Consider the following 13,725-nt stretch of genomic DNA (forward strand, 5'->3'; position numbering starts at 1 on the left):
CTTTCCAATTTGCCTAAACCAATATTACTCTGCTCTGCATTATGACAAAAATTAATTGAAATTAGGATTGAGAAAATTGATTTTGTTACTCTGATCTCATGAAAAATAAGGTTCTGCTGCCTTGCCAGCTTCACCTCTTTGCATATGTGCCACTTGCTTGTCATTCATTGACACATTCTGTACGTAAATGCACAGTACTTGTCATCTTTTTTTTTGCAGTAAATGTTGATGAGTGGTTGAAGAGTGCCAATTCACTGTCTCCTAATGATATGGAAGCAGGTGATATTTCATTGTTAGTGTTGATTCATTGTGTTTTTGTTTTAAAGATTTTTTGAGGGGCACCAGAGCTGGCACCAATGTGGCCTGGGTTCAATTCCTAGATTCAGTGACATATAGGGGTGGCGTTTGTTGGTTCACCACTCTTCTTCAAAGGGTTTTCTTCGGGTACTCTGGTTTTCCCCTCTCCTAAAAAATGAACGAACATGTCAAGATGATTTGCTTTGCATTGATTTCAATTGACAGTATCCCCAAAAAATATGTATACTAATAGAAATTCTATGTAAACTGAATCAATTGGCGCACCCCAGATTAGCAATAGCTACCTGCGGGCCTGTCCACCTGTAAATAATTTTAATTTAATCAGGAAATAAAGATGTTGTTGTTGTGCCCCAGCTGCAAAAACGAGACACTTAATTGAAAAAAGTTTGTTATAATTTTTATTATTACTTTTGATTTTGTGCATGTCCATATTGAGTATTTTTATGGATGTGCTCAAAATGTACTTTACACATTACATTAATGAGGCTCTAAAGAAATAATTTATGTCAGCTTGAATCTGAAGCTGGCAGGAGATAACCAGTTGGCTTTTTACAAGACGTGGTGGAGTTGAATTCATAATTTTGCAAACTGACTGACTATAAATCCGGTCAGTGGTTACCACTAAATTGGGAGTTGAACTCAGGGCGCACTGTTGCCTCTTGACACAGTGCTCTACTGATATTGTAGATATAAATTTCGGTCACGTCATAATATGACATCTTCAGTTTCATAAGATGTAAAATTAAGTAACCTTATTATAGAGTCAGAGAGAGTGTTTTGCAAAAGTGCTTGCTGCCCTGAGGAAGTTAATATCAATATTTCTCTAAAGAAAGTTCTAGTGACGAATTATAAGTCAGTGATCTTACCTCAGCTTGACTATTGCCGTGCTGTGTGTTATTTGCGAGGCCTTAAGCAAAAAGTGGAGAAACTGCAAAACAGGGCAGCATGTATAATAATAACAGGGTCTGGTTGGGATGTCAGATCTGCCCAGATTCATCTTTTCCTCAAATGGAAAAGCCTTGCTGGCAGCTGCGAAAAATAATTATTGAAATCTTCAATGTTCAGAACAGTAAAATTTAATAATCTTGCACCTGAAAACCTGTCTGAAAAATTTGCCTGTGTAAATACCATTCACTGAGACATAATCTTCAGGGGGCCCAACAAAACCTGTTTAATCCGAGCTAACCTGTGATCATGACCTTCCGCACTACTTATCATCTTGCATGTCCTAAAGAAAAGGACACCTGATTGCAGGCAGAAACCCATAAGGGTTGAAACGTGTAACACGCGTTCACAGCTTCCAAATATTCAGTGCGAACTGATTGGTTGAATGTTTCATTGCTAAGTACCATATTTGGAAACCCCTCGCTCTTGTTGTTCCAAATATGGTATTTAGCAAATTGAATATTCAGAAGCGTGTTTCCGAGCACACAAGGGGCCGTTACATGTTTCAACCCTTATGGGTTTCTGTGGCAGGTTAATAATCTGAGGCCCTCAAAAAGAGTTTCAATTGTAGGGGAACAGTCTGAGGATAAACAGGCCACTACTTTAAATAGTATATATTCTGCTTTAGAAATTACTTTTTTAGCACTTAATAAGATAATTTAAGATATTCTAAGAATGCTTGTAATTTTGGGAACATAAATTTAAGTGTTCCGAGGCATTATATATTTGAGTGACAATGCGTACAGCTTCTTTTTATTGATAAGGATCTTGTAGTTAAGTAGATATTTGTTTTTGGTGTTTTCATGATTGTTGGTGATAATATATTTATATGAGGAAAAATATTTCAAATTTTAGACTGTTAACTGACTGATATTGACATCATGTCACTAAGAAAGAGTATACATTTTCTTTCAGATACATTAAGTCAGTACTCTCTAAATGATGGCTGTGCTGACGATGACTGGGATGACCTTGATGACACTTTCACAGCAGACTACTCATCAGATGATGATGCCAGAAGTGTGTTATCAAACAGCTCCATGCCAGTTGCATGTGTTGCATTGTACAACTATGATGTATGTATTTGAGGCTTCCAGTGTGGTTTACAAAAGGCAACATGCAAATACAAAATTTTAAAGCATTAATTTTCCATAGCACATTTTCCTTGAGTGTAACTGTTTGATTGCATTCAGTCATGTACTTTCCAAGATTACTCACAAATTTATTAGTGCTCACAAAGAGGATCAAACTATAACTCCATGGGAAAATTTGTGGTGCTCAAAGCTATGGTGCCAATGCACAACTGTACAATTTTTGAAGGTCAAATACGTTAGGGATACATCTGTGATGACATCATCATCATCAATCCAATTTTGATCCGGGTTTATCCCCATAAACGGGGTTGGCTGGATTTACCCCACTTTGTCAGCAATCTTTTCAACTCCCACTCTCCATCTCGCTCGATTCATGGCGTCCTTTTTCTCCAAACCAACACCCTTGCTCTCCTTCTGCAATTGCATCTTCCGCGTCTTCTTTGGTCCGCCTCACTTCCTCTTGCCCTTCACTTCGAACTTTTTTCTCAGAAAATGCCCATCATCCCTCCTCAACACATGCCCGTACCATCTCACTCCATTTGCCTTTGCCATCTGAAACACTGTTTCCTTCAATCCCAACATCTCCATCAGGTCCTCTGACCTCTTTTTCTCCATCAGTTTTGCACCACACAGTGCTCTCTCAGTCCTCAAAATTGCTATCTCATTTTCCCTCGGACACCATGTCTCACTCCCATAAAACATCGCCACTCTTACACAACTCCAATAAACCATTCCTTTCACCTTCAGCGAGAACCTTTTTGAGTTCAGCAACTCTCCACATTCCCTGATCTTCACCCAGCCAATTCTTGCTCTTGCTGTCACAGCTGCCTTGCAGCCACCACTTGCATTAATACAAGACAATACATACTTAATTGACTGCTCCCCACAGGGGCTTTTCAGGGCCAATGAAACACAACGAAAGGACAGAACAGAAAAACAACAACAGTACTGTTAAGAATCCCAACTGGCCGGAGGAAAACCAGTTGGCTATTTACAAGTGCAGCTGGGAAGTTGAACCAGGGACTACCAGGATCAAATTCAACGAGTGGTCAGAACAGGTCTTGAACCCAGGATCTACGGACCTCAAGGCCAGCACCCTAACCACTGGGCCACACTGCCTCACCTTCATGCATTCACCCTATCCCCCAAATAACAGAAACCTCTCACCGTTTCCACCTCTTCACACAACTCCTGCACCGGTTCCACTAATCCATCTGCTTGCTTCTTGCATCTTCCAGACACAAAATCTCTCCCCAACCTCGAGGTCACCCTCTTTACTTCTGCGCATCTTCCATGGATCCATTTCCCACATTTCACACACAACACTGAATTTGGCATTACTGGCTTCCCACAAATACCACGTGGATCTACCTTACTCACAGACACTTCACCTTCTGCCCCACTCACTACCACTTTTGTCTTCCCAAGGTTCACCTTTAGCACCTTGCTCTCAAATGCCTCCTTCCATTTCCAGAACTTCTCCCTCAGTCCCTCCATCGTCTCAGTCTCACTGCATACAGCTTCTCTCTCATCAAACCATTTCTCACACTCTCCGTAACCCCGTGAACCCTGATTGCAAAAACCAATGGCGACAACACGGATCCCTGGTGCACACCAACTTTTACCTCAAACTCCTCGAACAACTCTAGCCCAACTCTGACTCTTGTCTTTGCACCTTCATACAAACTCATCACTGCTCTCACCATTGCCTCTGGTATACCTCTCTTCCTCATTGCCCACTCCAATACCTTTCTTGGGACCCTGTCAAATGCCTTCTCCAGTTCAATGAAGCACATAGACAACTTCTTCTCCTTGTCTAAGTACTCCTCCTGTAACCTCCTCAAAATGAACACTGCATCTATCGTTCCTTTTCCTGGCATACAATGTAAAACCAAATTGCCTCTCGTCCACTTTAACCATACGCCGCAATCTCCTCTCTAGCACCTTTTCTACAATCTTCATTGCATGCTGTAGCAACTTCACCCCCCTACAACTCATTGCATCCCCTTTCCCCTTGAAAATCGGTACCACAATACTCAGCACCCACTCATCCAGCATTCCTCTTCCATCCAACACACCCTGACACAGCTCTACCATCACACCAATCTCGATCTTTCCACTTGCCGCTATCATTTCAATTTTTTTTTAGAATGTGGTATTGTATTGGGGCTTGCACTGAGAACTTTAAAATGAGCAAAATGCACCAGATGATTTCTTGAGCAATTTGATAATGCTGCATGTGTTGATATCCTCATATCCTCTGTAGCAACAATATTATCAATGATCAAGTAAACATTGTTCAGCAGTACTACGAGTAGGAATAATAATGTTCTTGTAAAGAAACAAAAGTTTGCAGGACACCACCTGTGTAATTGAGGCTTGATCTGCATTTCGTGTTAGCCACAGTACTAGTCCAGAAGTGGTGGTGTTGTATTCAGAAGTTACAATGTATACATGTGCAGTTTGTGCTTAATATACTCCCTGATCAATTTCCATCAGGCAACAAATGCTGATGAACTTACTATAACAGAAGGAGAAGAACTTGAAATTTTAGAGAAAGATGGGGATGGATGGTGTAGAGTAAGTTGAAATCTTTGTCTTGTGACATTATTTTGCTTTTTTTGCTTCTCCTTGTACCTGAGTTACCATAAACAGCATCATTTCAGTAGCTTCAGAGTTGTATAACCAAGAGGTAGTTATGATCTATTCTACGGAATGATTTATTACTGCCAAGGATGTGTGTTTGACCGAAATAAGATTGATTAGAAAAAAAGGAAACACCACTTATATTTTCAAGGTTCTTTGAATGGGAAAAAAGAAATTTGTATGAAACATTGATTAGCAAAATAATACACAAATTTGTGAATTTGTCTTTCGTAACAAGGATGTTCCAGAGAAAACTGTGTTCATTGTGTGACAGCAAACTGTTTTATTAAAAAGAGCTTGGTGTACTTAGTATTGAAACATAATTTATCCCTGTGTTTCGAAATTCATTTTACAGGGTCGTAACAAGTCAGGGCAAATAGGATATTTTCCAGAGTCTTATGTTGAGACAGAATCAACAGCAATTCAGCCATCATCTGCTGCTTCTCCAAAAAATTCATGCACAGATGGTCCTTTTTCTGGTTCATCAGTCAACTCCCAAAACATAAATAAAACACCTGCTACAGAATTTTGTAAGTTAGCAATAATTGTGTTCCTTTGCAGTATGATATTTAAGATAATTTTTATACCTTATAAGTATTATTGTTATTGTTGATTGTGGTGGAAGGGAGAGGAGAAACAGGAGATTTGGGGGGAGAAGTTAATGAGATTATAATTATTGTAATGGCATACCGGGGTACCGGGGAGGCGCAGTGGCCTCATGGTTAGTGTGCTCGACACCGGATCAAGTGGTCTGGGTTCGGGGCCTGGCCGGGGACATTGTGTTGTGTTCTTGGGCAAGACACTTTACTCTCACGGTGCCTCTCTCCACCCGGGTGTATAAATGGGTACCGGCGTAATGCTGGGGGTAACCCTGCGATGGACTAGCATCCCATCCAGGGGGGAGTATAAATACTCCTAGTCGCTCCAGAAACCGGAGATAAGCGCCGGCCTGATGAGCCTTCTGGCTCGGAAGCCGAGACTTTTTTCATTGAGATTGTATCTTACTGTATCACTATCATTAACAATGCAGTACTGCATTATCCCGCTGAGTCATATACAGTATTTACATTGCAGAGCTTGATGACTTTTTTGTCATGGTGGTGGATTCATGGTTTATAATGTGTTACTTTAGTTTTCTGCCTGCAACCCTTTGATGCCACCAGTAATAGAATATATTTTTAAACTTATGACAGATATCTAATTTTTTTGTTTTTTTAGTATGTTATGTCAGAGCATTGTATGACTATGAAGCAATGGGTGATGATGAGATATCATTCAAAGAAGGAGACATTGTTGGAGTGCTTTCAAAAGATGAAAATGATATTGATGATGGATTCTGGTATGGTGAATTTCAAGGCTGCAGGGGTGTCTTTCCATCCTTGGTTGTGGAAGATATCCCTGAAGGATATCACGCAAGAGATACAAATATGAACGTAACAGAATCATTAACCCCTCCAGCCAGTTCATATTTTAATACTAGAGATGATTATGTAACGTTACCATTAGATTACACAGCCAATGGTGGATCTGCTGCTCCTGCTGCTGCTGCATCAAATGCATTGCAACCTGTTAGAAAAGCACCACCTCCTCCGGCATCTTCTCCACAAATACCAAGAAGTACAACAATGTCAACTGGAGGAACTAGAGCTCTTTTACCACAAAATCGTCAGAGAGCAAGAACTGAGAACACTTCAACTATGACAAAACCAGACGCTGCCGGTTTTGCAAGAAGCATTTCACAAAATGCCGCTCTTCAAGCTAAAATGTATGAGAACATTGACCAGTTAGCACCATCATCCAGGCCTCCTGATTATGTTAATGTTACAAACCTGCCAACTTCAAGGGTAAATGGTGGCCCATCAACATCTCAAAGTGTATCTTCCAGTTTTCCCAAGCCAGCTGCAAGGTCTCGTCGCCCAGCTCCACCCCCAAAGCCTGCACCACCTACATCATCTAGTCGAAGGACATTCAGATCTTTATCATATGTTTGAAACTTGTGGAGGAACAGCATTTGCCATTTAAATGCTTTAATGTGCAAAGCTAAGAATGCAATTGAGTCACAACCACAAGAGCAGAAAAAAATCTGGACAGGGACGGTTTTCAACATCAAATGATAACAGATGGCCGTTTAGTGCTCTCTGTGCAATGGTAGTCATTCGGCCATTTCGGCCATTGTGATGGTGGCCAACCTAATGGGCCCTTTGTAGGTGGTGATTATATGGTACAAAAACTGCCATACTGGAGAGCAAATTGTGCACTGGGTCATCTAAAACAAAGGAACTTAATATTCTTTGTTTTAGATGTCCCAGTGCACAATTATTATTTTTTGTCTCTCTCCAGTATGGCAGTTTTTTTAACCAGGTGATTGCCAGCTACAAAGGGCCCATCTATGGTGTTTTCAACACATTCTCGAAAGCAAGCCACCCATGCAGTTGCAGAGAAACGTTTCTATCTTTAAAAGGAAAATTATTATTATAACATCAAAGTTTTGTTCTTTCACTAATAACGGTAAGAATGTTTTATATGATATACTCCTTATATTCGATTCTCTCCACTGAAAAGTAACAGTGGAGAGAACCTTGTACAAACAAAATAATATGCAACATGCAATCACATGGTTTCATTTATCTCTGCTGTCAATCACAATAGTAGAATAATTTTTGGTTAAGGTTTTTGGTTTGCATTTATCCAAGGTCATTATTGACTGATTTCAATCCACTGTGGTGGTTTGTACTCAACAGTACACTACATGTATTTAGCATTGTGGAAAATGTCACTAATGGCTGTGAAAAACTGAACCATTGATTGGAATTTTAAGTTTGGAGGGCACGTTAGACCCAGAACGTGACTTCATTTTCTGTGAAAAGGAACGCATAATCACACGTAGGCACTTTTTTGTTCAAGAACAGAAAAATTGATAAAGAAACACACAGATTGTTTTAAGGTATATCATATTTTATTGTTCATTCAAGTGTAAGCTATTAGATTATTGTTCAAAACCTTCCTGTTAAACACATAATTGTATTAGTTTGAGGCAGGTACAAAACACAGGTCACAAGTCATTGTGTAAAACAACCCTAACCATTTATCAATTCTAACATCAGGCCTAAGAGCTATTGTTTAGGCCTACAGTTGTAGTTAGGCCTAAGGTTAGCTGTTATGAATGTTTAGGATTCTTTCTGTATTAGTAAAACAATGACCTGTGACTTGTGTTTTGTATCTGCCGTTTATTAGTTTGTAATTATTATAACAAGTTGGCATTGGTTCTCTAGTTTCATATTTAAGAATCGTCACTTAATTTACACAAAGTTGAAGATTTTATTCGCTTTATATGCTCATAGGAATCACCAAATTAATATTAATTTATATGCTGCTAATTTGAATTAGTAACGGTACCGCAAACAAAAACCACAGCTCCCGAAATTCACAGTTGACTGACACTTTGCTCATCAAAACCATTTTCATTGAAGAAAATAACTGGTCAGAATGATGATACTAAGATGTTCCTGTAAGTACCTTGCGGGGTTAAAGTTCTCTTGATAAAGTCTACTGTTTGACCATGGAGTTGAGTAGCTATAACGAACACTATTTCAAACTAACTGAACAGTTTATTTTTCTGGAGAGTCCCAAAACTATTTTGTTGAGTATACTGTGCAAGATTTGCATCAAATCTAAACCCATGTACATTTGTACATTCTTTGATTTTCTACTTTGGTGGTTCTAATCTTAGCATATGTGTGCAATTAACAAAATTAAATTATTATAATATGAATAGATGTTTATATGATAATTCGTTGCACCTAATTTTCTATATTTTTTATTGGTCTAATACACTGCTGACCTTGCACCAGGAAGTGGTTATTATATACCAAAGTCAGATAGCTATGTAAGTCCTGAAGATGAAGTTAAGACAAAATGATGAATTTTGTCAAAGATAATAATGAGTAATATTATCATTGCATTTAGATACATAATTTTCAGAAGAGTTTACTGTATGTATTGTGTAACATTTTTTCATTTGACTGCCAAGATGGTGTAATGTTTTCAAAGCTCACCATTGCAATATCTTCTCCCCCATAAAAATCCTTATCCCGTGCATGTACATAATAATTATTCTATGACCTGTTCAAAACAAAGATTGTGGCTGAGAGTACTAAAAAATGAAGACTGAAGCAAGAAGCACCTTAAAACTGCAACCTTTAGTTAGCAAACTGTTTAAAAATTAGTGATGTTACTTGCTGTAGATATGTGCACTTTTCTACAGTGCTCGGACTGAATATCTGCGGCAGGTTCAAAACACAGGTCACAGGTCATTGTTCTACCAATACAGAAAGTATCCTAAACATTCATAAAAGCTAACCTTAGGCCTTAAAACTTTTGTTTAGCTTTTATGAATGTTTAGGATACTTTCTGTATTGGTAAAACAGTGACCTGTGTTTGTACCTGAGAATATCTGCAAATGCACTTCTACGGGAATTTTGCAGGCCGAAGAAACAATTTCAAAATGGTTAGTGTAAGGTATTTTTTTTAATTAATTTAATTTTAATGTTCTGTGCTGTTTGCTTTGGTCTGTTTGTCATAGGTTCCTATTTGAACACAACCAGTTGTGACTCTCAACTTTTCTGTGTACTAGTACTCTTCACAATTGACCAGGTTCAATTACGTCTTTGTCATCTTATGACTTCAATCCGTGTTGGTCATAAAGTGGTTAGAATATTATTTCAATTATTAGGCCATGAGCTGTGAAGAACTGTTCAAAGTTAATAGTTAGGTGCCAACAGTTTATTTTTAGAGAGTCAGCTGGTCTGATTTTCCTGTCTGGTTTGCAGAATGACAATAGCTGTTGGAACTTGATTAATTGACGGTGTATGTAAAGAGATGTATTAAAGAAGTTACTGCCAGTGCTCAAAAAATTTTTATGATTCATAATAAATGGGATAAGAGGGGGATTGAAATGCACAAACAAATTACTGATGGTTACACAAAGCATTAAAGTGCTACTTTTTGTCCCTTGAAGTTTTAGGTTTATCACATAGAATACCAGGAAAGATCAAAAACGCTGTTTTACAGTTTGGAAATATAAGTTGGAAAAATGTCTTGAAATATGCAAATGAGAAGACTGATGACGTCATTTACTTCACCCAAAATAACATCAAGTATATATTAAATAGAGCTATCTCGGTCAATTTGCAGCAGAGACCATTGAAACTTGGTGGGCTAATAGTTCCGCAGGCGACTCACCTATTACTATAAAGAATTTGTTCACATGGCAACTGACTCTTTTCCAGTCCCCTCCAACCTGATTTCAATATTTTTGGTGATCTTAAGCTAGAAAGATATTAAATAAGGCCACAAACTCGACCTAACATCTTTATATGCTCCCAGGATCATGCAGAGAAGGCACCAAAGGTGGCCAGCAAAGCCTTTAAAATCAGGGAGGTCTGGAACCCAGTATGTTACCATAGTAGCAAAACTGGTCTGCTCATATTGTGGAGCACATCTAGAATCTTACTGCAAAGAATCAAGTATTTCTGATACATATTGGCTGAGATATCTTTCTTTATCATATTTGATCAAAATTTGGTTGAGTTTATGACATCATCACTTGGCTAATTTGCATAAATTGTAAACAGCATTCTTCTCGTACCAACTACATGGTTATGTCCTAAAATGGCTTAGATATGAAAGATGCAAATTTCGTCGTAGTAGCACTTTAATTTATACGGGGAATGTTGTCATCTGCATTTGTCAAATTTTCGTCTGATGAAAAAATTTTCCTTGAAGGTAGAATCTTTCATCCGAGGAAAATTTGACCAATGCAGATCAAATCTTACCAGATGGCATCAGCAAAGCCTCTCCAAATAAAATTTTGTTGTAGTGTAAGATATTGAATCAGTAGCAACCTTTCACACAAACTGCCATGTTGTGTTTTATTCTGAGTTATGTACTTTGCAAAAGGCGTGCTATCAATAAACTTGTAATGAATACAGTTTCCCAGTAACCATTGATAAAAGGCAAGTTGACAACTGCCTGCATAGTTCATCCCAAAAATTATATGTACATGTTTATCATTCCTGTTAAGACTTAATTGTTTGATTTAAAACAAGAAAGAATAAAAGAGCTTCCCTGTCAGCTATATTCAATAAAACATGTAAAACGTTAAATAAACTGAAAGACTTGGATTTCACTGTGTTTAACTGAAAACTTTCAGCACAACTATTTCCCATTAGCTAAGTCAACCCTATTATAGCATTTTTTCCTAAGGTGATTGAAAGATCGATAGAACAACGCAAAAAGACTTAAATAAGACACTATTGCAGTTGATAAATTATGAGCTTTTAAACAACTTAAGCCAGATATCTAGCCTGTTTTTTCTACAGAGTTTCCTACATGTATGTTGCTACACTTGTGGTCATTAATTTTTATTTAAAGGATTGAAATCAAAACCTCATACATTTACATAGTAACTTCTTAAAAGATGTGTGCTGGAATGAAATTTTGTCAGCTACACATGTGGCCATGTCACAAACGTTACATGGAGGAACATGACATTCCACAATTGGTAAAGTTCACTTTATTGTCGACAATGTAAGACCAGTGAATCTGATCAAAAAGAGGGAAACTCAACACTCAAGCAGACTTCGTTCAATTTTTTGCTTCTTTTTGCCATCTGTCAGCTTCCATGCATTCCAACTTTCATACCATTTCACACCAACCTGTATTTTTCAAAATTAATATCACATCAAGAATTACGAGACACAACAGAGTATGCAGACTTAAGGCTTGTCTTTCATATACTGGATCTGGAATCATTAATGACCACAAAACAAAAGAACAAAGCGAATGTAATACCTAATCAACAAGGCCTAGGTAATCAGAAAAACAATCATGATTATGGTTCTTTTGTCTTCCACCACTTTGGTCCAGTATATGACAGTCTACCCAGACTTTGTGTGTGACGGTGTTTCGGCACAATGATGTTTTTTATTGGTAAATGCAGTCTTGTTTTATTTATGCCTCTTACATGTACATGTGCTTTGTGTACATAAATTACTGCTAGCCCAATTTAAATTTGGTAACTAGCCTAAGAAGGCTAGGCCTATTTCTGCTGTAGCACATGAAGTCACAGCCATCACAATAATATTGATGGTTTGAATCTGACATCACGGCAGCCATGTTGGTGTACAGAACAATACAGTAAAATGTCTTTTGCAAAACTTGAGGGGCCATTTTCTATAGTTTTGTACATCAACGTGGCCATCTCATCACGTGGATGCAAACCAAGAATACAGACAGTGCAACTTTTTTCTATTGCTTTGCAAACCAAAATAGCCACTTCATTGTCTGACAAAGTTTGCAGTGTGAAGGTTCAAGTTCAAGTTTATTTCTTTCTTAAAATGTTAAGTAACAATTTATGAGAGCAACCCGCAGGTAGCATTACTAATCGAAGCAGCTCATTCTCTAGATTCAGCTATGTAAGATTCATGTGTAGATTCATTACGTAGTATAAAAGAAAAAGGGGAAAAGGCATAAACTTTTTAAAACTAAATAAAATTAATAAGAAATAACACTATGTAAAAATTACAAAATAAGGACAGTATAACTAGTATTTCTGGGACAGTAGGAAACACTGACCCCTTGTCCATGGACTACCCCAACGGACTACCCCAAAAGTACCATTTCAAGTGAGTAATATTGACATCCATTTTAAACAGCGTTAGTCAACAGTACATGTATTTAAGTCTAAGCACCCATTTTAAAAAGGTTATAGCTTTCAATAATTGTTGCACCAGTTTCACTTCACTTAAATGAAGTAATCGGACAATCACAACAATTATTGAAAGCTAACCTTTTTAAAATGGCTGTTTAGGCTTAGCACTAATTGTGACGCTGCTTACAACCAATAGTACTCACTTGCAATTATTATAGTATTTTTGGGGTAGTCTGTAGGGGTCAGTGTTTTCTACTCCCAGAATTTCTTTAGTTTTGATTCTACTTTATCAATTTCAATGTAGTCATCTTCAGTTATTCCTATGTTGAATAATATATTTCTCACCTTGTTTTGGAAACTAGTATTTGACAATTTTCTTATTCTTGCAGGTATCTTATTCCAAACTCTTGAGCCAATAGGTGAAAAAGCATTTTTTTGCAAGTCAATTCAAGGGTGTTTTATATAAAAATTTTGAGATGTTGATGAACGAGTGGAATATCTGTGTTTAATATATATACCGGTAGGTGATTATTGAAAAATTTCTGCACTGATTGGTAACCGTTGAGGTGATGATTATGCAATAATCACCTAAGCGGTTTTTCAAAATGGCCGCAAGCCGAATTGTCTACTGTAGGTGAGAGACGTGGAAATTAATTGTTTCAAAGAAAATGCATTTTTTTCAAATAATCACCCATGTAAATTATCATACTTAGGCTCGGTCTTCACCTCGCCTTTGGAGAATAAATACTGTTAAGTACTTGATGTTCGACAAAAGCACTGGGCTGTCAACCCCCAAAGTCTTCAAAGATTGAGATTTTATAGGAATGAGATGATAGATGATGTCATTTCTGATTACATCATATTACATCTTTTAAAATAACTCAAACAACAAAAAGTATTTGAAATTTTATTGTTGTGAACATCAAGGTCGACTCTCACTAGAAACAACAAATGGCAATTAATCGGGAGATCTCAAATCGTAATCTTGAGAGCAGGAGATGCGGTCCAAAA

The 13,725-nt window shown here is 37.6% G+C and overlaps 2 protein-coding genes across 5 annotated transcripts in view; one reads left to right on the forward strand and one right to left on the reverse strand.

The window, feature by feature from the left end:
- LOC138000749 (F-BAR and double SH3 domains protein 2-like) overlaps window positions 1–10,602 on the forward strand; it is a 36,945-nt gene extending 26,343 nt beyond the window's left edge. The window contains exons 15-19 of the mRNA XM_068847379.1: window positions 220–279; window positions 2,179–2,339; window positions 4,857–4,937; window positions 5,359–5,533; window positions 6,222–10,602. Of these exons, the coding sequence (XP_068703480.1) occupies window positions 220–279; window positions 2,179–2,339; window positions 4,857–4,937; window positions 5,359–5,533; window positions 6,222–6,994 (1,250 nt within the window). The 3' untranslated portion in view covers window positions 6,995–10,602. The remainder of the gene's footprint in view (window positions 1–219; window positions 280–2,178; window positions 2,340–4,856; window positions 4,938–5,358; window positions 5,534–6,221) is intronic.
- A 958-nt stretch (window positions 10,603–11,560) lies between these two features.
- Window positions 11,561–13,725, reverse strand: part of LOC138000750 (uncharacterized) — a 10,285-nt gene continuing 8,120 nt past the window's right edge. For 3 of the 4 annotated variants that reach the window (XM_068847383.1, XM_068847381.1, XM_068847380.1), the window contains one exon: window positions 11,901–13,725. This exon is cut by the window's right edge. The gene's annotated coding sequence lies outside the window, so the exon portion shown is untranslated. Of the gene's footprint in view, window positions 11,720–11,900 lie in introns of those variants that run through there. The other variant, XM_068847382.1, reaches the window with a different exon arrangement.

This window comes from Montipora foliosa, chromosome 4, assembly GCF_036669935.1.
Source record: "Montipora foliosa isolate CH-2021 chromosome 4, ASM3666993v2, whole genome shotgun sequence".
NCBI lineage: Eukaryota > Metazoa > Cnidaria > Anthozoa > Scleractinia > Acroporidae > Montipora > Montipora foliosa.